The sequence below is a fragment of the Chlorocebus sabaeus genome, chromosome 23 (assembly GCF_047675955.1).
Source record: "Chlorocebus sabaeus isolate Y175 chromosome 23, mChlSab1.0.hap1, whole genome shotgun sequence".
Classification (NCBI taxonomy): Eukaryota; Metazoa; Chordata; class Mammalia; order Primates; family Cercopithecidae; genus Chlorocebus; species Chlorocebus sabaeus.
The window spans coordinates 43,319,866-43,346,808 of record NC_132926.1 but is presented as its reverse complement, the minus strand read 5'-3'; the positions used below and the strand labels follow the sequence as shown (position 1 = coordinate 43,346,808).

General features: G+C 40.1%; 1 protein-coding gene across 3 annotated transcripts in view; it reads left to right on the top strand.

Annotated features, from left to right (window-relative positions):
* The window catches only part of CTNNA1 (catenin alpha 1), a 176,494-nt gene that overhangs the window by 43,653 nt on the left and 105,898 nt on the right, over positions 1-26,943 (top strand). For all 3 annotated transcript variants that reach the window (XM_008014554.3, XM_073010665.1, XM_038007356.2), the window contains exons 4-7: positions 8,554-8,720; positions 9,274-9,393; positions 21,475-21,744; positions 24,428-24,631. In XM_008014554.3, coding sequence (XP_008012745.1) covers positions 8,554-8,720; positions 9,274-9,393; positions 21,475-21,744; positions 24,428-24,631 — 761 coding nt within the window. The remainder of the gene's footprint in view (positions 1-8,553; positions 8,721-9,273; positions 9,394-21,474; positions 21,745-24,427; positions 24,632-26,943) is intronic.

The following is a 26,943-nucleotide window of genomic DNA, read 5'->3' as shown; positions in this document are numbered from 1 at the left end:
AACTACTTAGTGAAGGCAAACTTCTTGACTTGAATGAGGAACGTGGTTATGATGTCCAAGAGAATGTGTGACATCATTAAAAACGACACATTAAAGGACCTCTTGAAGATATTCATGACAAATAAGTGTAGATATTGGATAAAATGTTGGAAATGGATCCAAACTTAGAAAGGAATATGATGATTTGCCGAAGGGCTACACAAGATGCTCATTCTGCACCCTAGTGTAAATGATAAGAAGAAGGCAGGGAAGCATTGTTCAGACTACTATTGAAAATTTTTTTTAAACAAGGAAATTAAAATACTTTGTTTCAGTGTTTATAATGTTTTAATTTAGTACATTAAATAAATATTGGTTGACTATATCATATCCCTATACATTTGTAATAGACAATAAAGGAATTTTAAATGCTTAGACAAAAGTGTTTATTTTTAATTTTTACACGCTGGAGTGCAGTGGCACGATCATGGCTCACTGCAGCCTTGGCTTCCTGGGATCAAGCGATCATCCCATCTTAGCCTCCCAAGTAGCTCACTTTGTTGCCGAGGGTGATCTGAAACTCCTGGGCTCAATTGATTCTCCTACCTTGACCTCCCAAAGTGCAGGAATTACAGTTGTGAGCTCCCATGCCTGGCTGACAAAATTTTGGGGGGCCTTATTTTTAAAAAATTTGTTTTTTTATTTTCTTCAAACATGGTGTTGCAAACTGCCAAAAAATTTTAAAGGTCGCAGGAGAATCATAATTCTCTGTGATTAATCTCTGATTAGGATCAGTTTACACTGTTCATTTGGTCATTTTTACATTTTTACCACTGTTCATATGGTCATTTTTACAGTCCTGTGCTACTGTGCAAAGTGAAGATGATCAGTATTGTTATCTCTGTTTTACAACTGTGGAACCTGAGACTTATTTAGTGGTGAAGCTGTGGTTTTTGTTAGTTTGACTTCCGAGTTTATGATCTTACTGTTTATTATACCGGTACCCCTACACAAGATTTTTATTTTCTGAGACAGAGTCTTGCCCTGTTGCCCAGGTCTGAAGTGCAGTGGTGCTGTCCCAGCTCACTGTAGCCTTGACCTCATGGGCTCAAGTGATCCTCCCACTTCAATCTCCTGAGTAGCTGGGATTACAGGCATGTACCGCCACACTTAGCTAATTAATTTTTTTTTTTTTTTTCAATAGAGACAGGGTCTCACTATGTTGCCCACACTGATCTCAAACTCTCTGGGCTGAAATGATCCTCCTGCCTCAGCTTCCCAGAATTCTGGGATTATAGGTGCTACATAAAATTGAAAATAAAGTAGAAAATAATTCCTTTAGTAGCCCTTGACTATCTGTCACCCACATGCTGGAGTGTGGTAGCACGATCATGGTTCACTGTAGCCTTGGCTTCCTGGGCTCAAGTGATCATCCCATCTTAGCCTCCCAAGTAGCTAAGACTATAGGTCTGTGCCCTCACGCCTGGCTATTTTTTCTTTATTTAATTTGTAGAGATGAGGTCTCACAGTGTTAGGCAGGCTGGTCTTGAACTCCTGGTCTCAAGGGTCCTCCTGCCTGGACTTTTCAAAGTGCTGAGATCACAGGTGTGAGCCACCGTATCTGGTCTTAGGCCAAATTCTTGAAAGAGCAGTCTTATTTATAACTTTGTATTACCCTTGAAGTCTGGTATGTGCAATTCCCAGAAAGCCACTCGTCTTCTTCATCGTCTTGTGCCAGCCACATTGGCTTCCTTGGCCTTCCATAATCTTTTTAGATCTTTGACTTGGTGTTCCCTCTACCTGGAATGCTGTTTCTCCAGATAGCCACATTATTCCTGTGATTCCTTTGTCAAGACTGTCTTCAAATCAAATGGTATTTTTTCAAAGAGGCCTACCTTGATCCCGCTATTTTAAATTGTACCTTACATCCCTTTTCTCTGTCCTCCTTTCTGTCACTGCCCCCGACCCTACCCCAGTACTATTGTTTATTGTCTTTCTCTCCCACTAGAATGTAAGTTCCCTGGAGCCTGGGATTTTTTCCTGGCCTGATTGGTTCACTTCCTGGAGCATTTAGAATAGTGCCTGGCTCATAGAAGGTGATCAGTAAGCATGTTTTGAAAGAGGCATGAATGCTCTTGAAGGTTGCTGCTGAATAGGTGAATACTGATGAAACACAATGAAGACCTTTTCTCTGTCTTCTGAGCTTGTTTTACCTAATATCAATGCTTTCTACCAACCCTATTTTGTCTCCTAGTGCTGCAAGGCACTGAACTAGGCATTTTACAAGGTATTTTAATTGACATTCACAGCAGATATTCTACATGTTGTACAGAAGAGGAAACAGACTCATAAAGTCTAGTTGCGTAGCTGGCAAGTGGCAAAGCCAAAACTTCAGCCTATATCCAGCTCCAGAGCCTGTGCTCTTTCATGTTACTGCATTCAATACTGTTTTTTTTTTCCTTTTTGTTTATTGAGCTATAACTCACATACATAAAATTCACCATTTTAAAGTGCACAATTCGGTGGTTTTTAGTATATTCATTAGGTTGTGCAGCCATCACCACTGTGTACTTTCAGACATTTTCATCATCCCAGAAAGAAACCTGGTTTTACCTATTATAAGTTAGTCCTGATTCTTCTTACCTCCTTCCCATTGCCCAGCAAGCGTTACCTTCTGTCTCTATGGATTTGCCTATTGTGGCAAATGGCAATTTTATATAAATGGAACAGTACAGTATTCTTTCACTGAACGTATGTTTTGAAAGTTCATCCATGTTGCACATGTATCAGCACTTCATTTTTTCTTATGGCTAAATACTGGATAATGCCACATTTTGTATGTCTGTTTTCCAGTTGGTAGGTGTTTGGTTTCTTTCTGCTTTTCAGCTATTATGATTAGTGACACCGTGAGCATTCATTTATAGGTTTTTAGTTGTGTAGCTGTGTATTAGGTTGGTGCAAAAGTAGTTGTGGTTTTGGCCATTTAAAAAAAAAAATAATGGTGAAAACTGCAATTATTTTTGCACCAACGTATATTAGTCTGTTCTCACATAGCTATAAAGAAATACCGGAGACTGGGTAGTTTATAAAGAAAAGAGGTTTAATTGGCTCAAGGTTCTGCAGGCTGTACAGCAAGCATAGTGGCATCTCCTTCTGGGGTGACCTCAGGAAGCTTCCAATCATGGTGGAAGGCAAATGGGCAGGTAGGCATCTAACATGGCAGGAGGAGGAGCAAGAGAGGGGGTGGGAGAGGTGTCACACACCTTTAAACAATCAGATCTCATTAGAACTCATTCACCATCACAAGAACAGCACCAAGAGGTTGGTACTAACCCATTCATGAGAAACCGCTCCTATGATCCACTTACACCTCCCACCAGGTCCACCTCCAACAATGAGAATTACAGTTTGACTTGAGATGTGGGCAGGGACACAGATCCAAACCATATCCACCTAGCGGTGGAATTACTGAGTCATATGATAATTCAACATTTAACGCCTTAAGGAACTGCCAGATTGTTTTCCAAAGCAGATGCACCTTTTTACATTCCCAACATTGGGATATGAGAGTTCTAATTTCCCCATATTCTTGCCATTTGCTATTATTATCTGCCCTTTGTATGATAGGCATCCTACTAGGTATGAGGTGATATCTTTGTGTGGTTTTGATTTGTATTACTTGATGGCTAATGAGGTTGAGCATCATGCTTTTCATGTGCTTATTGGCCATTTCTGAATCTTCAGATGGGCACCTGTTTAAATCCTTTGCCTATTTTAAGTTGGATTATTTGTCTATTTTTGTTTGTTTGTTTGTTTGTTTTTAAAGAAGCCAGGTCTTGCTATGTTGCCCAGGCTAGATGCTAACTTCTGGACTCAAGCAGTTCTCCTGCTTCAGCCTCTCAAGTAGCTAGGACTGCAAACACATGCCACTGCAGCCAACTTAAAAAAATATGTATATTTAGTATAAGAGTTTTTTATATATTCTGGATACTAGATCCTTATATATAATTTGCAGAAAATTTCTTCCATTTGTGGGTTGTCTTTTTACTTTCTTAGTAGTGTTCTTTGAAGCACAAAATTTTAAATTTTTTTATGATGTCCACCTTATCTGTTTTTTGTTCTATTGTTTGTACTTTTGGTGTCATAGCTAAGAAACCATTGTGAATCAGAGGTCATGAAGTGTTATCTTCTAAGTGTTTCATAATTTTAGTTCTAACATTTAGGTTTTGATCAATTTTGTAAGTATATGGTGTGAGATAGGGGTCCAACTTAATTATTTTGCATATTGCACTTGTCTTAGCACCATTTGTGGACAAGACCATTCTTCATTGAATATTATTGGCACTCTTGTTAAAATTGGAATATATTTCTGGGTTCTCAGTTATAGTTGATTAATCTCTATGTTTACATTTGTTTTGATTGACTAGTTTTCTCTTACAAGTCTGGCCTTCTCATTTTTGACAGTCTTGGTTCTCTTTATTCTGTTTCTTTTATTACAGAATCTTCCTCTCCTTATTCCGACGTCCACAGTCTCGAGGGTCCTAACTTTTTTTTTTTCCTAAATCTTTCCCAACTCGTGTGTTTTCATACAGCTCTGGCTTTCTTCTCCCACTCAGAAAGGCCCTATGCTTGCAACCTTTAAAGAATCTACTGTGCTTAATCAAAGGTGATCAGATCTTTTGACCCCTGCCTTTGTAATTTACTACCACTCTTTTCTGGGCTCTCACTGTAGCTTTCTGATCCGTGTCTCTGGTTAGGTTTATTGTATGTACTTTAGACAGGTTAATCCTGTGTACTTTGACTTCCCTCTGGTTGAGGGAATTGAATTCTGTTTGTCTACGGCTTTTCTACTCCCATCTTCTGCTTCTTCTAAACATATCCCTTACTCCTCAGACTAGATAATTCAAACTAGATATTATGCCTCTAAGCCTAATTAATATATGAATTATATATTAATATATAATATATAAGCCTTCTTACTGTATACCTCAGCATGATAAGTGGTTCTACAAAGAGCATAAATACTGGCATTACAAATCCCAGTTCTGCCATTTACTAGTTAAGGTGGCAGGGATTAAGTTAGTTAATCTGTATAAGCTTTAGTTGTATTATTTATAAGCAAAGATTAATACCACTTACTTTCTTGATGGGTAACAGAATTTTAAAGATGCGTGTAGTGCCATAGAGTAGATAATTTAAATAAATATTGGACCTTTTTTTTTTTGATACAGACTCTCTCTTTGTCGCCCAGGCTGGAGTGCAGTGGCGCAATCTCGGCTCACTGCAACCTCCGCCTCCTGGGTTCAAGTGATTCTCCTGCCTCAGCCTCCTGAGTAAGGATTACAGGCTCCTGCCACTATGTCTTTGCATTTTTAGTAGAGATGGGGTTTCACCATGTTGGCCAGCTGGGTCTTGAACTCCTGACCTCAAGTGATCCACTGGCCTCAGCCTCCCAGAGTGCTGGGATTATAGGTGTGAGCCACAGCACCTGGCCAGTGTTGGACATTATTATGTTACTGTTCCTTCTGCTTGAGGTGGTAACTCCCTTAACTCTGCTGCCCACATCCTTCCTCTCCTTTGAGGGATGGGTTCATTTCAGAGTATGATGCCTTCCATAAAGCTGTTGCTGGCATTTCATTTCTTCCCCAAACTGGTTGTTAGTGCTTCCTCCTTTGAATTCCCATGACACCTTGTGTTTTCTTTTTTGTAGCTTGCATGTTAAAATGCCACATAATTTCTTAGTGGTCAGATCCATCTTTTCTGGATAAGTTATTTGAAGGCGGGGATGGTATGTTCAGCTTTGTGTTTTGAAAGTGGATTTGTTTGTTTTTAGTTTGTAGCAAGTGCTAAATTAGGTGAAGTTCTGCTTATTATATAAGGGTCAACATCTCTTGCTTATTCTCTCGTTTGGTAATAATACTGTTTAAGACAGTGTGTGTATATATATACACACACACACGCATATATATGTATTTTTTTTTTTTTGAGATGGAGTTTTGGCCGGGCGTGGTGGCTCAAGCCTGTAATCCCAGCACTTTGGGAGGCCGAGACGGGTGGATCACGAGGTGAGGAGATCGAGACCATCCTGGCTAACACGGTGAAACCCCGTCTCTACTAAAATATACAAAAAAAACTAGCTGGGCGAGGTGGCGGGCGCCTGTGGTCCCAGCTACTCGGGAGGCTGAGGCAGGAGAATGGCGTAAACCCGAGAGGCGGAGCTTGCAAGTGAGCTGAGATCCGGCCACTGCACTCCAGCCTGGGCGACAGAGCGAGACTCCGTCTCAAAAAAAAAAAAAAAAAAAAAAAAGGGAGAGATGGAGTTTTGCTCTTGTTGCTCAGGCTGGAGTACAATGGTGCATTCTCAGTTCACTGCAACCTCCGCCTCCCAGGTTCAAGCGATTTTCGTGCCTCAGCGTCCCGAGTAGCTGGGATTACAGGCGCCCGCCACCACACCTGGCTATTTTTTTGTATTTTTTTAATAGAGACGGAGTTTCATCATGTTGGCCGGGCTGGTCTCAAACTTCTGACCTCAGGTGATCCACCCACCTCGGCCTCCCAAAGTGCTGGGATTACAGGTTTGAGCCACCACTCCTGGCCTAAGACAGTATTAATATTTTTTTAAAGCAAATATCTCTTTCTGCAAGGATTTGCAGAGAAATTCTTCCCTGAGTAAATAGTTTTCTTCAGCATATTTCCATAGCACCTTGTTCACAAGGCTATTTAATTTTGGGTGCATTGTAATACTCTGTAATTTATGAACCCTTCGAGACGTTAATTTTTTGTCTCCCTCCCTCCATAGAGCTCCAGTAGGGCACAGCCCTTGACGTGTGATGGGTGCTCAAACGTTTGTTGAACAAATAAAAGAATGAATGAGCTCCATCTTTTAAAATACCATAAGATATCAGCATTAATGTTACGAATCCACATAATGATTGCCATATGTCTGTATCTTCCTGAAGATATAAGAGAGAAGACTGTGTTAGATCCAGGAAAGCCTTTTAACTGTGTAATTCATTGGAAGTTTTTCAGGCCTGACAAATATGTGGAGCTTTTCTTTACTCTTAGAATTATACAGTGCTTCTAAGCCTAATTAATATATGCATGTGAGGCATTTTTTTTTCCCCCTCTTCTGCTTGTGTTGTGCATCCAATGATGATAGCTAGGAGAAATTTGATAGGTCTGTTGAGAATAGCTAGACTTCTTGAAAGTGCCTTAAAAAAAATTCATGGAAGACATGAGAGAGTGAATGGCTTTTAGACTTTAATGTGAACTGAAGTGGGCTTGCTCAGCCAAAGGAGGAGGGAGTAATTGCTTTTCCAAGATTCCAAAGATAGTCTCCATACAGGCCCTATTTGTATAACCAGTGGACAAGACACAACACTGGCCCTTTATAGCTATAAGAAAAGAGTGACAGTGGGCACCGTAAATAATTTTAATAGACACAAATGACAGAAAGTGTAAGTTCCAAAAGTTTCTAGGAAATGTTATAAATTCTTAATTTTTTTTTTTCTTAAGAGACACAGTCTTGGTCTATCACCCAGGCTAGAGTGCAGTGGTGCAATCATGGCTCACTGCAACCTCAAACGCATGGGCTAAAGAGATCCTCCTGCCTCGGCCTCACAAAGCACTGGGATTGCTAGTGTGAGCCACCATGCCCAGGCTATAAATAAATTCTTGAGCTCAGGATTGTATAAGTTGGATATTCCTGTTAACTGTAGTAAAATCTATTTTATATGTTTTTAGCTAGTTTTAAAAAAATTGTAGATACAGTACCTCTTCATTATAGAAACTTTTTATAAGTACCAAATATGTAAAGAGGCAGTGTGTAACCCAGTGATAACTATTATTTGCCTTTTGATTCCAGTCTTTCCTCTGTATTTAAAAAGAAACATACATTTATAATTTCATTTGTTTCTGCTTAACATTTTTCATGTCTATAAATATTTTCATAATGGTCATTTGTAGGCTACATCATAATTTACTTAACTAGATGCTTATTGTTGAGCATTTGAGCTTTCGGTAGTGTTCTGCGAAGGAAAGGAATGAATCAGTGGCTGAACTCTATTTTCACATACCGATGAGTCTCTGTTATGGCTGTACACATTGCATAGTTGGGATGATTAATGAAGTGTGGTGGTTCTGCATAATTGTTGCGGTTCTGCATAATTGTTGCCTTGTTTCTGTATTCTGTGGATGTGAGGGTAGATTGCATTAGATATGCTTTTTTTCTCCCGTTCAAATCTTGAATTTTTCTTCTTTTTTTTTTTTTGATACATATAATGCCCTTTTTTGGAAAGGAGCATTATTAGATCAAAGGGAAATATTTTTAAGCCTCTTAATATATAGTACCAAGTCACTTTCCAGATATTTTGCTTTCACCAGCAATATATGAAGGTGCTTTTTAAAGTGATAGCTATAAAACAAAGGAACAGCAAACAACAACAAAAATGAAAACTCTTAAACTAAACTTGTGCATGAAATATACAAAGATTGGATTATTTTTGTATTTTTTAAAATGTAGATCAGTTATTTGAGTTCATTGTTGCTGAGTTTGTTTTTCATTCTGTAAAACAGGTGATTTGATGAAGACTGCTGCGGGAGAGTTCGCAGATGATCCCTGCTCTTCTGTGAAGCGAGGCAACATGGTTCGGGCAGCTCGAGCTTTGCTCTCTGCTGTTACCCGCTTGCTGATTTTGGCTGACATGGCAGATGTCTACAAATTACTTGTTCAGCTGAAAGTTGTAAGTATACAGGCCTATGTCTGTAATTTGTTCTATCACAGGAAGATTGCTACTGGCCTTCCTTAGTTCAGCATTCCTTAGGATTTAGTTTGGTTTTGAATTTGGTTTATCTCAATGGACCAGAGATATTTTTGTTTAATTTCCACTTACTCCTCTATTCCAACTATGTATCATCCTGGCTCTGTTGAGAGCCAGTGTTGTCTAAAATGAAGAACTTGTAGCAAAGATACTGTTTTGACTCCTTCCCTTTTTCCAGTAATGATTAAATCTTTCCTTGTACTAGTAGAGTTCTGGAGTTGAGAAAACCAAGATGCATTAAATTTTGTACTTTAAGGTAGAGGCCAGTATTAGTGTCTTTCCCACTGTGAAGTTCCTGTGTGATTGCTGTTTAAACGTTAGAGGACCATGCAGACTCAAGAGTGCTAAGTTTGGATTGCTTCTTGAGTAGCTGTTAACAGGAATGAAAATTTCTAGGATGCCATCTTTATTTACAGACTTACATTCAGAATTTTTGGTTTTTGGGGTCTGTCTTTTTTTTTTTTTTTTTCCATAGGTGGAAGATGGTATCTTGAAGTTGAGGAATGCTGGCAATGAACAAGACTTAGGAATCCAGTATAAAGCCCTAAAACCTGAAGTGGATAAGCTGAACATTATGGCAGCCAAAAGACAACAGGTACAGTCATGATTTGGGGATGTATTAAAGTTGTTTATTTTACTGTCTAGAGGGAAAAACTCATTCTTTGTGTTTTCTGAAAGTACCATTACCTACCTTCGCCAGTATAGTTTCATTAAAACATTTAAACTAAGGTATCTTTTCAGTATTGTGGTGTTAATAAAGTTATAATTACATTGCATTCATGTTATGTTCCTATTTTAATTCTTGTGAACATTTTAAGTAGCTTGACAACTTGTGATGAAGGTAGTGTCTGGAGAGGTAATAGGTCTTTGTGTATTTAAGGATTAACCTGAGTTAGTGGTGCAGTTTTGTTCAGATTTTTAATAAAACTTTAATCCATTTAAACATACTGGAATTGTCTCTGTATCAGAAAGTATCTCCATACCTTGCCCCACCAGCTCCATGTCTTGTTACTTTTTAACTGTTTCTTATTGTTATTAGTGGTTTCCGTTGTGTGGCATGAGGGTCAGTGTTACTTTTCCAAGCTCCAGTAGCCCTTTGACCCTTTGGCATTTTCACTGTTGGGGTGCTTTGAAACCTTTTCTTTGCCCTTGCTGTTGGACGCTGTGTATTTCAGGTGTACATTCTTCAGAGAAGATCCATGTATTGCTATCCGTCTTCTTACATGTTTCATGATCACGCTTATGGTTTAAATTCTTATTTTAAAACAAGTCCCAAGAAGAAGAATTGTTGTTGTTAGCTAATACCTTTATCAGTTAGGATACTTTGCACTGGAGTTTGCAGAAAACCCAACTTCCAAACTGCTTGAAAAAATGGGGGATTTATTTTCTCAGTAACTGTAAGTCCTGAGTTAGGCTAAGTGACTTCAGGGTTGTTAAAAATAAGGGCTTTGCAGTATCATCAAGGATCCAGGTTCTTGGTATTTTTCATCACTGCTCTCTTCAGTGTGCCTGGCACTGGGTGGCTGCAGAGGCTCTGTGCATGACATTTGCACATAATATGTCCAGTGAGAACAAAAAGGACTGTTTCTTCCATATGTCTCTCTTTATAAGCAAACAATCTAGAAGCTCCTAGCAGACTTGTCCTAAATCTGAATTGTGCAACATGCCTATTCCTCAGTTATCCCTGGCAAGAGGAAAGGAGTCTGCCTGACTGAGAGTAATCCAGATCCACCTTCTGCTCTTGCTTAAGGGGTAGCCTTAACACCCAACAAAACACCCAATGAAAGGTCTGACAGGTAGTGGGAAGTTGGGTTGGGAGTGGGAGTAGGGAATGGATTTGGGTAGGCAACCTGCTATGACTGCTATAGACTTCTTTCATTACGACAAGATGGTTGTTAGTAAATACTTAAAAGGGGGTCTCACTCTGTTGCCCAGGTTGGAGTACAGTGGTGCCATCATGTAACCTCCATTTCCCCAGGCTCAGGTGATCCTCCTACCTCAGCCTCCCGAATAGCTGGGACTATAGGCACAGGACACCACACCTGGCTAATTTTTGTATTTTTTGTAGGTACAGGATTTTGTCATGTTATCAAGGCTGGTCTCGAACTCCTGGGCTCAAGAGATCCTCCTGCCTTGGCCTCCCAAAGTACTAGGATTACTGGCATGAACCACCATGGCTACCTAAATACTATTAATGTCTAATATATGACAGCTTTTTTGGGGACTTCTTAGTCATTTGGTTATATTTACATTAATATTAAAAATCTATGCCATAGGGTTGAGAGGATTCAATTAAATAATATATGTACAGTATTTAATATAGTGCCAGGAACTAAGAAGGCCCTTCTCAGTAGACAATTGGTGAATAATAGTCTATTGCTTTTATTTCAAGTCATAAGATATGATCAGACTAACTGTATATATGAGATCCTGGTTTTGGATTTCTAGTGCTTAAGATTATACATGGTAATATATATAGCTAGGTTGGTATGCCTAAGTTAGTGTAGGCTCAGTGTGCCTTTTTTTTTTTTTTTTTGAGACAGAGTTTCGCTCTTGTTGCCCAGACTGGAGTGCAGTGGCACAATCTCGGCTCACCACAACCTCCGCCTCCCTGGTTCAAGCAATTCTCCTGCCTCAGCCTCCCGTCAGTGTGCTTTTATAGTTTATTTTTGTGTTGGCTTAGTCTCCATCATATAAATTACAAGTATCTTTTCTTTTTGCTGGAGCTAATTGATCCTGAGAATAACTTGTTTAATAGAATGGTCATCCTATAAATGTGGCAAGCTGGCCAAATTACATTCACAATTTATTTTAATTAATGGTTTTGACACAAATTCTTGTTTGAATATGTGAAGTAAATATTAAGTTATATTTAAAAGATACAGTTTGGCAAATAGTCCTAGTGGTTTAAAACATAGTCTGATCTTGGTGTATGAAGACTGACTATTATTTAGACAAAATAAACATTAAGACTGCCATTATTGTGCGTCATTGCAAAATGGTGGAATAAGTAAATAGATGGTGTTTTTTTTTTTTTTTTTTTGTGGTGGACTCTCGCTGTCGCCCAGGCTGGAGTGCAGTGGTGTGATCTCGGCTCACTGCAACTTCCGCCTCCTGCGTTCAAGCTATTCTCCTGCGTCAGGCTCCCGAGTAGCTGGGACTACAGGTGCCTGCCACCACACCCGGCCAATTTTTGTGTTTTGTAAGATAGGGTTTCACCATCTTAGCCAGGCTGCTCTTGAACTCCTGACCTTGTGATCCACCCGCCTCAGCCTCCCAAATTGCTGGGATTATAGGCATGAGCCACCACGCATCGTCTGGAATTTTATATGCTGTTCAAGAAACTTACTAGAAAGTAATGCTACCTGACTTGTTTTTTTTTCTTCCAAAGCCAAATACTTCTCAATGCCTAAGTTTTAATACCTTGTGCCATGCATCTGTGAAGAGTTCCTTGAACATAACCCTTATGTATTTTTTTCATGTATTTTTTTAAAAAGGTAGTAGCAAATGCCAAAGTTTTCTGAAATAAGATGTCACAGAAATATTGGAATTATTATATACATTCTGGATAATCTTCTGTTTGCCTTTCCATATTGTTTCCCACCCTTGTTTACCCTGTTCTCTGCCCCAGGAACCTAACCTGCCCGGATTTCATTCGTGGACTCCTGCTTGGGCTTGGTGAGTGGGAGCACCAGCAGGAGGTCAAAGGAGATATAGAGTGATGCTATGTCGTTACCCTCAGGCCTCTTTCCTGCTGGGTGCCCTGGGTTGCTAAAAGTGATGCCTTTCCTGTCTGGTGGCATTCTCTACACATCTTGCTCCCTGGTTTTGGTAACTGCTGCCTCCTCTTGTCCCTTCATGCCTAAGTGTCCTACCAGCTTTGTAGTTTCTCTGTGTTTTGCCCATACCTTTGTATAATAGCATAGTCTCTAAACTGCCTTTGAGTCACCTGATTTGATTTTACTTATTTTTTTCTGCCAGGATTTTGAATGATATGTATTCCCATTTTCTTGGGTTTATAGTAAGTCATGGTCATTTGTAGTTTTCTTTGGGCCTAATTCTTTACACTTAGCCTCCTAAAAGAGAATTCACTGAGTAGACTGGTTATGGGCTCCTGTGTGCCCCCTGTTCACAAAATGGCCTTTTATAGACTTGGGCCTTGGTGTATATTACAGTAGACTAATGCTTTTCTTGGAAATTAAACAAATACTCATTTTATCCAAAGGGCCCACCCAGCCTGATGGAAACTTCTTTCTTTCTTTCGGGCACTGTCCACTGGCCTCCTTTAGTAGAATTTATTCCTCCTATTTAACTGTATATTTGTATCTGATAACAGCTTTGGCTACCCGCCTCTCCCTACTACCCTTCCTCACTTCTGTGAGTCAACTTCCTAAGCTTCCATATAAGTGAGAACATGTGGTATTTATCTTCCTGTGCCTGGCTTATCTGACTTACCATAGTGTCCTCTAAACTCATCCATGTTGCTACGAATGACAGAATTTTGTCTTTTTTAAATGGCTAAATAGTATTCCTTTGTGAATATATGCCACGTTTTGTCTATTGATGGACACTTATGTTGATTTCATATCTTGGCTATTGCGAATAGAGCTACAATAAACAAAGGAATACACGTCTCTCTTTGACATACTGATTTCTTTTCCTTTGGATACCCGGTAGTGGGATTGCTGGATCATATGATGGTTCTATTTTTAGTTTTTTGAGGAAATTCCATACAGTTTTATATATTTGGCTATACTGATTTACATTCCCACCATCAGTGTATAAGAGTTCCCCTTTCCCTGCATTCTCACCAGCTTTTTTTTTTCCTTTCGTTTTGCTAATAACCATTCTAACTAGAATGAGATGATACCTCTTTGAGGTTTTGATTTGCTTTTCTCTGATCATTAGTGATGTTGAGGATCTTTCCATATACCTGTTGGTCATTTGTATGTCTTCTTTTGAGAAATGTATGTTTAGCTCATTTCTCTTTCTTTTTTTTTTTGAGATGGAGTCTGGCTCTGTGGCCCAGGCTGGAGTGCAGTGGCCGGATCTCAGCTCACTGCAAGCTCCGCCTCCCGGGTTCGCGCCATTCTCCTGCCTCAGCCTCCCGAGTAGCTGGGACTACAGGCGCCCGCCATCTTGCCCGGCTAGTTTTTTGTATTTTTTTAGTAGAGACGAGGTTTCACCGGGTTAGCCAGGATGGTCTCGATCTCCTGACCTCGTGATCCGCCCGTCTCGGCCTCCCAAAGTGCTGGGATTACAGGCTTGAGCCACCGCGCCCGGCCTTGTCTTTCTTTTTTTTAAGACAGAGTTTTACTGTGTCACTCAGGCTGGAGTGCAGTGGTACAATCTCGGCTCACTGCAACCTCCACTTCCTGAGTTCAAACGATTCCTGCCTCAGCTTCCTGAGTAGCTGAGACTACAGGCATGCACCACCATACCCAGCTAATTTTTTTATTTTTAGTAGAGTCAGGTTTTCACCATGTTGGCCAGGCTGGTCTCGAACTCCTGGCCTCAGAAGTGATCTGCCTGCCTTGGCCTCCCAAAGTACCTGGATTGCAGGTGTGAGCCACCGTGCCCGGCTACTTTTGCCCATTTTAAAATCAGATTGAGTTTTTGCTGTTGAGTTGTTTGTATATTCTGGATATTAATCCTTTATCAGATGAATAGTTCGCACATATTTTCTCCTGTTCTTCAGGTTGACTATTCACTCTGTTGATTGTTTCCTTTGTTGTGCAGAGGATTTTTAGTTTATATAATTCTGTTTGTCTATTTGAATATAACATTCCGCTTTTTCCTGGCCTGTAGGGTTTCTGCATAGAAATCTGCTGTTATTCTATTGGGGATTCCCTTTCGTATGACTCGATGCTTTTCTCTTGCTGTCTTTAGAATTTTATCTTTGTCTTTGACTTTTGACAATTTGACTATAATGTGCCTTGGGTGTACAACTACCCAGTAACTATAACTACTTTTTAAATTCAGTCTCTTTGGGGACTTTTTGGATCTGTGTGTCCATATCTCTCCTTAGACTTGGGAAGTTTCCAGTTGCTATTTCATTAAATAGGTTTTCTATGCCTTTTCTTTTCTCCTTCTGTAATTCGCATAATGGGAATATTGGGTGATTTAATGCTATCCCATAAGTTTTGCAGGCTTTTGTCACTCTTTTTCATTCAAGTTCTAAGATTTTCTTTTTCTTGATGAAATCTTTTGAAACTTTCTATTGTATTTTTTATTGAATTCTTCCTTGTTGTTTTTCATCATTAAATTCTTTAGCTGCGTGATTTCTGTTGGGTCTTCTTCATGCTTTCTTTTTGTTGAATTTCTCATTTATATCCTGATTTTGGTGAATTTTTTATCTGTATCTCTTTTGAGTTTCCTTACGATAATTATTTTATTTTATCTTTTTGAGACAGACTTTTGCTGTCATCTGCCGCATAGGCTGGAGTGCAGTGGCGTGATCTTGGCTCATTGCAACCTCCGCCTCCCAGGTTCAAATGATTCTTGTGCCTTAGCCCCACCCACACGCCCCTGCCCCCACAGCCAAGTAACTGGGATTACTGGTGTGAGCCTCTGCATCTGGGCCAAGATTTTAAATTCTTTTTCTGGAAGTTTGTTGATTTCCCTTTTTTTTTTTTTTTTTTTGGAGACAGGGTCTTGCTCTGTTGCCCAGGCCAGAGTGCAGTGGCATTTTCTCGGCAGTCTCAAGTGATCCTCCCATCTCAGCCTGCCAAACTGCTGGGGCTACAGGCATGTCACACCCAGCTATTTTTTTTGGCGGGCGGGGAGGGGTGGGTAGAGATGGGGTCTTGTTACGTTGTCCAGGCTGGTCCCGAACTCCTGGGCTCACATTGACTTCCGTTTCATTGGGTTCTAGTATTAAAGAGTTATATTCCTTTCTTGGTGTCATATTTACTTGCTTTTTCATGTTTCTTGTGTCCCTGTTTTGACGTCTGTGCATATGGTCAAAACACTTCTTCTACAGTCTTTTGAACGGGTTTTATAGAGACTTTCCCTTGCAGTTGGATTTTAGTATGCTGGTTGGGGAGTGTGTGTTGACTCTGTGTCCATTAGGAGCAGTAGTACAGTCTTCATGCAGCTTCTTCACCTGTGTTCAATGTCAGCAGTAACTTTGGGTGCCTCAGTTGCCTAGGCTGTAGAAGTTTGCGGTAGTTGTAGTCATGTATGTCCTTGGTGTCAAGGGTTTTTGGGGTCCTCCTCTTCTTGTTTTTCCCACAGTAGGGAGACTTAGCTGAGGGGATCACTGTTTGTGTCAGGTATGACATAATGTATAAGCAGCTGCTGTGGTACTGGGTTCTAGGTACAGGTGCTCGGGGCAGCTGTGTGGCTGGGGTCCCAGGCTCAGGGTTTTGTGAACTTACTGTGGCACCTGGATGTATTGGGATGTACATCTTGGGATGTATTGGGTGCCTGGCTTTGTTCTCTCTGGCAGAGTTGGATGTTGGTTGCCTATAAATTCAGGATCTGTGAATCTGAGGTATCCCAGTAGCTTTGGACCAGGGGCCTAGGTTGAGGTTATGATTCTTCCCCTAGGGGGCAGGGCACAGCATTGGTGCAACTTGGGAAGAAGGGGTGCTCTGGAGGTTTGGGCCTAGGGAGCAGGGTGTATGTAGCTACAATTAGGGAACCTGAGCCAATAGGGCTCAGTGGCGAGTTGGAGCCCAGAGGCTGAGGCGCCATGCAGTAGTGACTCTAGGCCCCTGGATGGTGGAGCTTGGCAGTATCCTAGGCTCTGTGAAGCCAGGTGCAACAACAGTACATATCCCAGAATGGCAGAGCACAGCTGTTGTGTGGGCTCTGGGGAGGGGAGGGAACAGCACAGTGATTACTCTACTCTGCAAGGAGAGGAGTGTCTCAGCAGTTCACACTCTAGGGGATCCAACTTTAGGGAAACAGAATACTAGAGCTGTTTGGCCTGTAGGGTGAATGTCTCTGCTCAGCCACTGCTTTGTTTCCCTTGGATGCAGGGTACTGTGTCAGCTCAGCCCTGGGATGCTCAGCTGGTTCAGGGCACCAGTTCCCCAGGGGGCAGTGTGCTGCTTCACCTCAGGCCTGGTGGGCTTGAATTTTCTGGACAGTCCAGGCACTGATTCCTTGGGATGCAGGGCACTTCTGCTAAAGTATATGCATACGTGACTGCTCTGGGTGCCATTTCCTTGGATGCAGGGCACTGCTTCAGGTTGGGCACTAGTGTGGGGTGACTCCTCTGAGCAGTGAAGATACTGTTTTCCCTGGAAGGGGAGTGATACTGTTTGGATTTATGTCCCCACCCAAATCTCATGTCTAATTGTAACCCCCTTTGTTGCAGGAGGGGCATGGTAGGAAGTGATTGGATTGCAGGGGTGGGGGTGCAGGGGGTTTTCCTCCTTGCTATTCTTGGGAGTGAGTTCTCACAGATCTGGTTGTTTAAAATCTCCCCCTTTGCTCTCTTCCTCCTGCTCTGGCCATGTAAGACATGATTCCTTTCTCTTTGCTCTGTGCCATGATAGTAAGATTCCTGAACCACCCACCACCAGCCATACTTCCTGTATAGCCTTCAGAACCATGAGCCAGTTAAACCTGTAAAGGTAGTCCTTTATAGCAGTGCAAGAATGGGCTAATACAGGGAGAGAAGAGGGGTAGATGGAGTGGCTTCCTCTCTCCTTGGCCCCATGAGTAAGGGTATAACAGTTGCTTGCAGCTTGGGGATGTCTGCCCAACTGGTTGTGACAGTTTGGTGGTGACTTAGCCTTGGGGATGAAGGGAAGTTGTGGCTACTCATGCCAGGAGCGAGAACACTCCAGCCATGGTTCCATTTCCAAGATGGTATGGTGCAGTAGTTGCATGGGCTGTAGAAGGCAGGTCACAGTGTTGTCCCCTTCTTGGAGGGAGCACAGCAGTGTGAACTCTCGGCAGCTCCCTCAGCTGGGCTTAGTGCCTATGAGAACTGCAGGGATAGTGGTGAGGTCTGTATGTGTCCAGGGTGTTGATGGGGGTTGCTGAGATCCTCTTGCTTACCTCCTCACAGTGGGGAGGTTTGTCCTGGTTCCCAGGTGATCCTGGTTGGGGTATAGGGTGGTGGAGGCCTGGTGTTTCCTTCTGTTTTCCATGTGGCCAGCCTGAGTTTGTCACCAGGGTTTCTGTAACTCCTCTGATGCGCTCTGGTGCTCTCAGTTATTTTTATTAAAAGGTAGTTGTTTAGTCGTTGTTTCGGGTGTTGTTTTGAGGGGGATGAATGCTAGGAGCTGCTAGTTCACCATCTGATGTCACTGTTTTAAACCCTTTGTAAACATAAACTCATTTAGTCTTCACAAAATAATGTGAGATAGATACTATAACTGGTCGCATATTAATTTTAATAGAGGTTATATAATCTCGCAAGGTCACTCATCTAACAAGTGGTGGAGCCAGGATTTGAACCCAGGTTGTTTGGCAGCAGAGGACAGAGATATGTGTTTTAATTGTTCCTACAGTCACTACTGCCTAGAACATTGCCTGGATATAGTGGTGTTCAATAAATACTTGTTTAACAACTGAGTGACTAAACCACTTTGCTGTACCGGAATTGGATTCTAAATGTGGCGCTAATCAGTTACTTTCTAATTAAGTGTGGCTGGAATATTATTTGCTGACTAGAAGTGTTGAATTTCCATTAGCTCCATGCCGTTATTTGACTGTAAGTGTAAAAGTGATGGCAGAAGTAAGGATGGGTTGGCATCAACCCTAGGTCCTGTGAGAAGGACCACCTCTGCCTCACATTGTCAACTCTGGCTTCCCAACATGCTAGTGATGTAATAATGCTTTGATGCTTACATTCCCTCCATCTGTGTGCAGAGAGCTTATTGAGGTATTTGATGAGAATGTAATGCTTCTTATTTATTACGTAGTCTATGAATTCTTGCCTTTTGTGATTATTTTTTCTGAAAAGTTGGACACTGAATAGTAATGTTATTGTCAGTGTTTTATTTGTAAATAATGTGGACTGGTTGGATTGTTTGACCATGGACCCTTTTTTAAAGTGTAGCCATTTGTATCCAAGAGAAATCTATGGCTGTGATTTTATATTGTTAAGAGAGAAATGAGAGGAAACTTTCACTTGAATTTTTAGCTCTTGGTTAGAGGCAGTGTTACAGATTGCTTAGAAGTTAATTTCTATTTCTTGGTCAATCCATGGGATATCATTCAGATTACATTGAAAGCAGTTCTTTGACTGTTCCTGAGTCTGCTTGAACCATCACTGGGTTGGTAAAGTTGGGGATTATGAAAGCTAAAGTAGACCAAGTGACTCTATTTTCATAAGTAATCTATTATGTTGCTTAATAGGTCAGTTTCCTCAGTAATCTGGATTACTTATTGGCATTATATATGTTGAAAAGAATACTTTTAATCATTATGCTTATTACAATAAATAGTGGTGTACTGTGATAGTGTCCGTTTTCTTTGTGTAACAAAATCTAATTTCTTTGTGCTAAGTCAAGAGCAGTTCTAAAGAGAGAAAAAAGAACACTTCAGCAGTCAGGACAAATGATGGTATTTCATTATTATTTTCATCATAGATTAAAATATATCCCTCATACTTTGTAAATAGAAGTCTGTCACAGTGTGATGAGGGCAAGACATTTAGAAAATGGCACACAGAACATATGCACCAGCTGTTTAAGCATAATGGTTAACCCTAGCTCCTTGTCATAACTCAAGTCTTGGAATGATTACCAATTCTCTAAATCCACAGGGTCTTGCTTCTGAATATTTAGCCTAATATAGCCTTTGGAAAAGTAGAAGTTGGTAATACCATATCAGGCAGTGGCTTAGGAAAGTCATGTGTTGAATAGTAATTATTGCACCTACTAACTTGAGATGACCGTAAGTCTCTTTGGTAACTAACCTTCATAAGAAGCTACGCTGATCTAGGTCATAGACACTTAGGAGGAATGCCACAGCTGATTGCAGAGCATTTTTATAAAACAGTAGACAATTTAAATGCTTAAAGGCAAATGCCTTCCTAGAAAACTTTTAGAGCCCCTCAGATTGTGGTGATGGCAAGACATTTAGAAAGTGCCACACAAAACATGTGCACCAGCTGTTTAAGTGTAATGTTTAGTCATAGCCCCTTGTAAAGCCTGAGTCTTTCAATGATAACTGATTCTTTAAATCTACAGGGTCCTGTTTTTGAATGTTTAGCCTAATGTACTGTGTTACAGGGCATTTGGAGTGCTGTGAACTATTACTTGCAGATTTAGATTCCAAACGAGAAAAGAATTCTAGGAGGAAAAGTAAGCTGTCATGTTATACAAGGTTTGAATAAAGATGCAAACCTAAATATATACTGAGATGAAGTTTCAGAAAAAGGAAGCCAGTTTGGTGTCTCTAATGCCTTATTAGGAATTCATCTAGAAAGATGAACCACTAAATAGCTAAGTCAGATGGCTAATTGAGTAATTGACTTTGTCCTTTCTAACTTGGTCAATTTTCTTTTACTGTTTACACATGTAATACTCAAAATGTTTAAATTTATACTTTAAGATTTAGTTGATGACATTAATGTCGACATTTTAATGTGTAAAATAGAGTTGGGCTACCATTTGGTGATCATTTAGAGTTATCACCTGTATTCTTCTTCTGTGGTGGTGATCCACTTTTACTAAAGCCTTTTTTCCCCCTTCTGAATAATGTGAGTGAAAGGGGGATACCAGAAATACCCGCTTCCCATTCCCATCTTGCTTATTTTTGGCATCACTTATTTGTCACTTAGCATATCTACTCAGCCTACCAAGTAGATGCCATCATTAGTGGAAACGATGCCAAGGACCTCAAATCCTTCTTACTACGGTTTATAATTATGGGGTAGAAGAAATGGAAAAAAAAATAGTTTAAGACTGTATCTGTGCAGAGTATTATAATCATCGATTGGGGCTATGAAGCACATATGCCTCAACTTTATGGCCTGGTGACCTGTGAACTGTTTAATGTACTGTGTAAGAAAAGTATGGTTCTGTGTCCTAAAGTGGTCTTTGGGGTGGTGAGGGGGAGAGAAGGAGTTATGTGCTTGTGAGAATGGCCTTGCCATATCCTCACCTAGTTATGTAGTTCATATATACCTGTGGCATCCTGTCCCAAATTTCACAAAACTCTTATAATAAAATGGTGTAACTTAATAAAAAATAATCCTCATAATAAGTCTTAACTCTGTTTGAATTTACCTCTTCATTATTTTTCTATTTTTGGTTGGTATAGGTACATATATCTATATAGAGTTGTAATCAAGATGTTAGTTTGTTTTATCTTTTATTTAATGCCTTATTTAGTTCTGTGCTAAGTACTTTACATACATTATCCCATTTAATCCTCAAAACGATGATAAGAAGGGTACTATTACTGCTTTTCTTTGACAGAAGGGGAAACGTAACCCCGAGGGTTTAAAATAAGGTCATAAAATAGCCAGGAGAAAGTAGAGGTGGGGGCAGGTTGGTTTCAGATCTAGGTCTGTGTGATTCCAAAGCTCAGAATCTTACCTGCTAGGCCATACTGCCTTGTTTGTGGTTGACTCTCAACTAGATTAATGAAAATAATATGTCTAATTAGTAGAAATTCTAACTTTTCAGCATTTACCGACAAATTTTTATATGAGTAGAGCCCATATAAAGAGTGCTCCAATTTCTTGTTTTATTTACTCTTGTAGGAATTGAAAGATGTTGGCCATCGTGATCAGATGGCTGCAGCTAGAGGAATCCTGCAGAAGAACGTTCCGATCCTCTATACTGCATCCCAGGCATGCCTACAGCACCCTGATGTCGCAGCCTATAAGGCCAACAGGGACCTGATATACAAGCAGCTGCAGCAGGCGGTCACAGGCATTTCCAATGCAGCCCAGGCCACTGCCTCAGACGATGCCTCCCAGCACCAGGGTGGAGGAGGAGGAGAACTGGCATATGCACTCAATAACTTTGATGTAAGTTATGCTTGGGCGGAAATTTGCTGCTCTTGACCATCCCCCAAAAGATAAAAGGTGTCTGGGGAAAAGTGATCAAGGCTTCTGATGATAGCTCAATTTCCACTTAGATCTGTAATCTAAGTCAAAATAAATTATGAATCATCAGTCTACTTGATTTTAACTTGGCCTAAAACATTTATTTTTATTTTTATTTTTAGTTTGAATTAAACTTCTGGATTCTTTTATGTAGCTTGTGTTTCCTATGAGGTCATTCTTTACTGAGGATATGAGTTTGGTTCATTTCAACCAAGATTTTGACCTTCTGGCAGATGTGAAGCTATGGTAGATACAGAAACAAAGTACACATAGGGTCAGCTCCCTAGAGGCTCATGGTCTATTGGGAGATAAAAAAACATCATAAGTGACTGCAGCAAAAGTACCATCATTCTAATCTTTCTTGTCTGCCTAGATATACTTCTTTTCAATGACTAAATTGGAATAATGAACAGAAATTTAATCATGTGGAAGCAAATTTGGAATTAAAATACTTTCTTAGCACAATATCATAATTACTTTTCATAAATGATGCTCTAGGTCTGTCCTGTGTACACAACTCTAAGGGTTAACTTTTTGGTGGGTTATGTGTTCTTAATTCCTACCCACAATGCCTCATGACTTCCAGTAGATGGCAGCAGTATAAGTTGGTTTTTTTTTTTTTTTTTTTTTTTTTGGGGGGGGGCTTTAAAAGTAACTGTTGGGGCAAATAAAAAAAAAAAAAAAAAAAAACAGAAATTGTGTTCCAGGTGACCAGGATCCTTTCATAAAGTAGGGATGCTATGAAATATAGAATAAAAAAATACAATGGAGTGCATTTTTTTTTAAAGTTTTTCTTTGCCTTTACGTTTTCTTTCTTTTGCCACTTTACTTTCGCTTAGGTAGTTGATCCTTGTTGATATGCATGGCTGATTTAAGACTTTTCATAAAGCAAGAAGGCAGTGTTAAGTCTAAAGATCATGGTGTTAGAACTCAGTTTTTACCATGGAGCTTTAAACATTAAAGTATTTTATAACAAACTCTTACGGTGCATGTTAAAATTTACTAGCAATGTTGTTTTTCCTCTCATCAAAATTTGGCAGTATTAGGTATCTTTCAAGGTAGTAGCACATTTTGCCCTAAGTTGAGTAGTATCTACCAGAAACTGCTTAACTTCTCAGGGACATTTAAACATTGTAAAATGAGGGTTTGTGCTAAATGATCTCAGGCCTGTTGAGGCTCTGTTACTCTTAAAATTCTGTACCATTCATTTCTCATTTTTATTGGCCAGAAAGCATTTTGTATTCAGTTTTGACCAGAGGAATCCTGTAATAACCCAGTCTTACAAAAAATGATCAGCTAAAATGTAGGTTAATAAATGAACGGAAGGTATTGCATGTTCGGTTTGAAAATTGAGGGTTCTTTGGAAGGGAAGGAAGAAATGCATAGTTATTGGAAAAGGGCAAGGTTTTGGTAGAAAAAATTTGGCATTTAAGTTGGAATCAATAAGGACATAGTCTCTGTAAAGAAAAATTAAAGCCATAATATTTGCACAGACATTTATCAGTGTGAGGATAAATTATATCAAGTGGAGGAATTGGAGGGAGGCCTGTAGCTGCTGTCTTGAGGATGCCAATGTTTCACCTTGTACCTGTAGCTTACTTGTGACCAGACCTCACTAAGCACTAGAAAAGCTGGATGTAAGTGGAGTCGGGCAGGAAGGGGAGACAGAAAAAGGATTTATTCTTGTTGGAGCAGTTCTTCCTCACAGTGTAGCTTTTTGGGAGGATTGCTATCATCTCTTACAGAATACTAGAGGTCTTTGAGGAAAGAAAGGCTTTAATTTAGACATAACAGGATAAATTTGAGACTGAATTATTTAGAAAACTTGATTAGATGTGTAAGATGAGGCAAATAGATGAAAATTCATTGTAAATGCATTTCTTTCTGAAACTTTAAGGTTAGAAATCAGTCGTGCATGTGTGCGCGCGCGCATGCGTGCGTACTTTAAGAGACAAGGTCTTGCTCTGTTACCTAGGCTGGAGTGCAGTGGCACAATCATAGCTCACTGCAGCCTTGAGCTCCTGGGTTCAAGTGATCCTCCTGAGTAGCTGGGACTATAGGCGTGTGCCACCATGCCCAACTTACTTTATTTTTTTGTAGAGACAGGGTCTTGCCTCGTTGCCTAGGCTGGTGTTGAACTGGCCTCAAACAATCCTCCACACCTGGCCTGTTTTGCTTTTATTTTTTAATTTTTTGTGGTGCAACAGTTCTAAATATCACAAGGCAGTTTTATATTCTGCAAGTAAGAGGTAACTTTTATTTTTCTTGTAATTCTCATCTGATGATTTGAATCGCTCGTCTTATGTAAGTTTACCTTTAGATGTTCAGAATAAGTTGTGTGAGTGTGATATATTTGTATTTGTGGTATCATACCTTATCATGCCCTGTTTGGCTGCATAGCATTACTTCCAGTGCTTTCTTTGAGGAGTGATCAACAGTAGGCTAACTTCTGTGGGACAGCCCCTTATCTGTTAAGAAGTATAACTTTCTTTCAGATGTCGGAATTTTTGTGTTAAATCTTGATATTACTAATATCACTTTTCACACCTTGACTAAAGGAGGGAACAGAGATGAGTACTAACATTTGGTAATACTTTCTCTGCAGAAACAAATCATTGTGGACCCCTTGAGCTTCAGCGAGGAGCGCTTTAGGCCTTCCCTGGAGGAGCGCCTGGAAAGCATCATTAGTGGGGCTGCCTTGATGGCCGACTCGTCCTGCACGCGTGATGACCGTCGTGAGCGAATTGTGGCAGAGTGTAATGCTGTCCGCCAGGCCCTGCAGGACCTGCTTTCGGAGTACATGGGCAATGTGAGTTTGACAGCTTTTTTTTGAAGTAAGATATGATGAGGAGTTTTCTGTAACATGTTGGATCTTAGATGTTTTCACTATAAATGCCAAATACGTCCTTGACTCCTTGATTTTTGGGGGTGGGTCAGATTTTTTAAGGAATGGATAAATGGCTAAGTGGTTCTTTCCTCTCTCCAGCTTATTGAGAAATTTTAAACTTACAAAAATCATACAGTGAATACCTAGGAAATTTTTCTGTATTCATCAGTTAACATGTAGATACATGTATAGTTGTGTGTGTATATAAATGTATAGGTATATATGTGTATATACACAAACATCCTTTTTTCCCCCGAAACCTTTGGAAGAAAGTTGTAGACATTGTGATGCTTCACCTCTAGTATTTTAGCATGCCTCTCCAAAGAACAGTGACCTTCTATACCACTAAACTTTCATTATCCCAAGGAGCTGGCTGTCTAATTTTGGGCAAAAGGGAATGTTGAAAACCTGCCTCTTCAGTATTTATAGTTTATGAAAGTTTTTTCATGAACCGTATTGAATGTCATAAGAATAGATAATTGCCAAGAAGAGTTACATGAAGCAAACTCTGGATAGTGTTTTTGAATTTTTAAGGTTTGTGTGTAAAAACCCAGGCTATGAAATTTGACACCTGACTTTTTTTTTTTAAAGGCTATAGAAAATTCTGCATTTGTCGATTTTTCTCTATTGCTGTATGTCTTTCTTTTTTTTCCTTCCCTTATACTTCTTCTATTCTGGTTATTTAATGCTAGCTTAGCTTAGAGTTCTTGTCATTTAGACCTTGGACTCAATATCTTACTGTGGCTAATTAGCAATAAATTAAGGAAAAATTATATGAAATACTTTTAAGGGGAAGAAGGACAATACAAAGTAGTTGTCATCACTAGTGTTTTTTGCCTGTTTAACACTTAAAAAAAATATATTGGTCCTTTCTCATTTGTTCATTTGCCATCACCTTGTCTGTTCACTTACAGGCCTGTAAAAGTTAATGGGTGATGGTAAGTCATGGTGGAATTCCTAGGGTGAAGATGAATGCCTTTCTCTGTTTATCTTGTTTCTACCATATTGTGAAATTAGTGATGCATACTGAATTTTTTAAAGCCATTGCCCCCTGGGCATGGTGGTTCAAGCCTGTAGTCCCAGTGCTTTGGGAGGCTGAGGTGGGTGGATTGCGTGGGCCCAAGAGTTTGAGACCATCTTGGGCAACATGGTGAAATCCCATCTCTACAAAAAAATACAAAAGTTAACTGGGCATGGTGGCACATACCTGGTCCCAGCTACTCGGGAGGCTGAGGCAGGAGAATCGCTTACGCCTGGGAGGTTGTGGCTGCAGTGAACCACAGTCGCGCCACTGTGCTCCAGGCTGGGTGAGAGAGCGAGAGTTTCTCAAAAAAAAAAAAAAAAAAAAAAAAGCCATATTTTGATTATAGGCAGTCTACTTCAGAAAAGTGAGATTAGATGTTTTGTTAAGTCAAATGGAAAAAGTGGTTTTTAAGTCACAGTGAAAATGTGGGACACATTTAAGAATCCATAGCTAAGATTGAACATTAGAAAATATTTTTAAAAATGGATATGTTGCAGAATGGCTCACAGTGTTGCAGTCTTAAACAAGGGAACAAAAACCCATGGTAAGTGGATCAGTCATCTGCTATCATGTGTAGTGCTGGAAATGGTGTAAAAGTGTCTGATGTAGTTATGATTAGAAAATCACTTCAAAAACAGACTTTGGTGGGAAAGAGTGTGTGATAAATCTGTTCCGATTGCTCCATTCTAGAGCCTTCTAATCAGTCTATAAGATATCCCTTGAGTCTTGAGGTTGGTCATATTCTTGGGCCAATCACCCCTGGTCATGAGTAAACTTGAGGTTTTGAAACCTAGAGTGCCATACAAACAGTACTCTCTATTCATGCCATCAATGTAATAAAAGCTGGGAAGCACTAATTTATACTGAAGACTTGGAGGCCGCAATAGCATTCTTAAATGAAAACTGGAACAATGTGTGATGTGAGGCTGAAATTTGAGTATTACGGTAGGGATCTTGAAATGAATCTTGGCCGGGCAGGGCAGCTCACGCCTGTAATCCCAGCACTTTGGGAGGCCAAGGCAGGCGGATCACAAGGTCAGGAGATCGAGACCATCCTGGCTAACATGGTGAAACCCCGTCTCTACTAAAAATACAGAAAAATTACCTGTAATCCCGGCACTTTGGGAGGCTGAGGCGGGCGGATCATGAGATCAGGAGATCGAGACCATCCTGGCTAACATGGTGAAACCCCGTCTCCACTAAAAATACA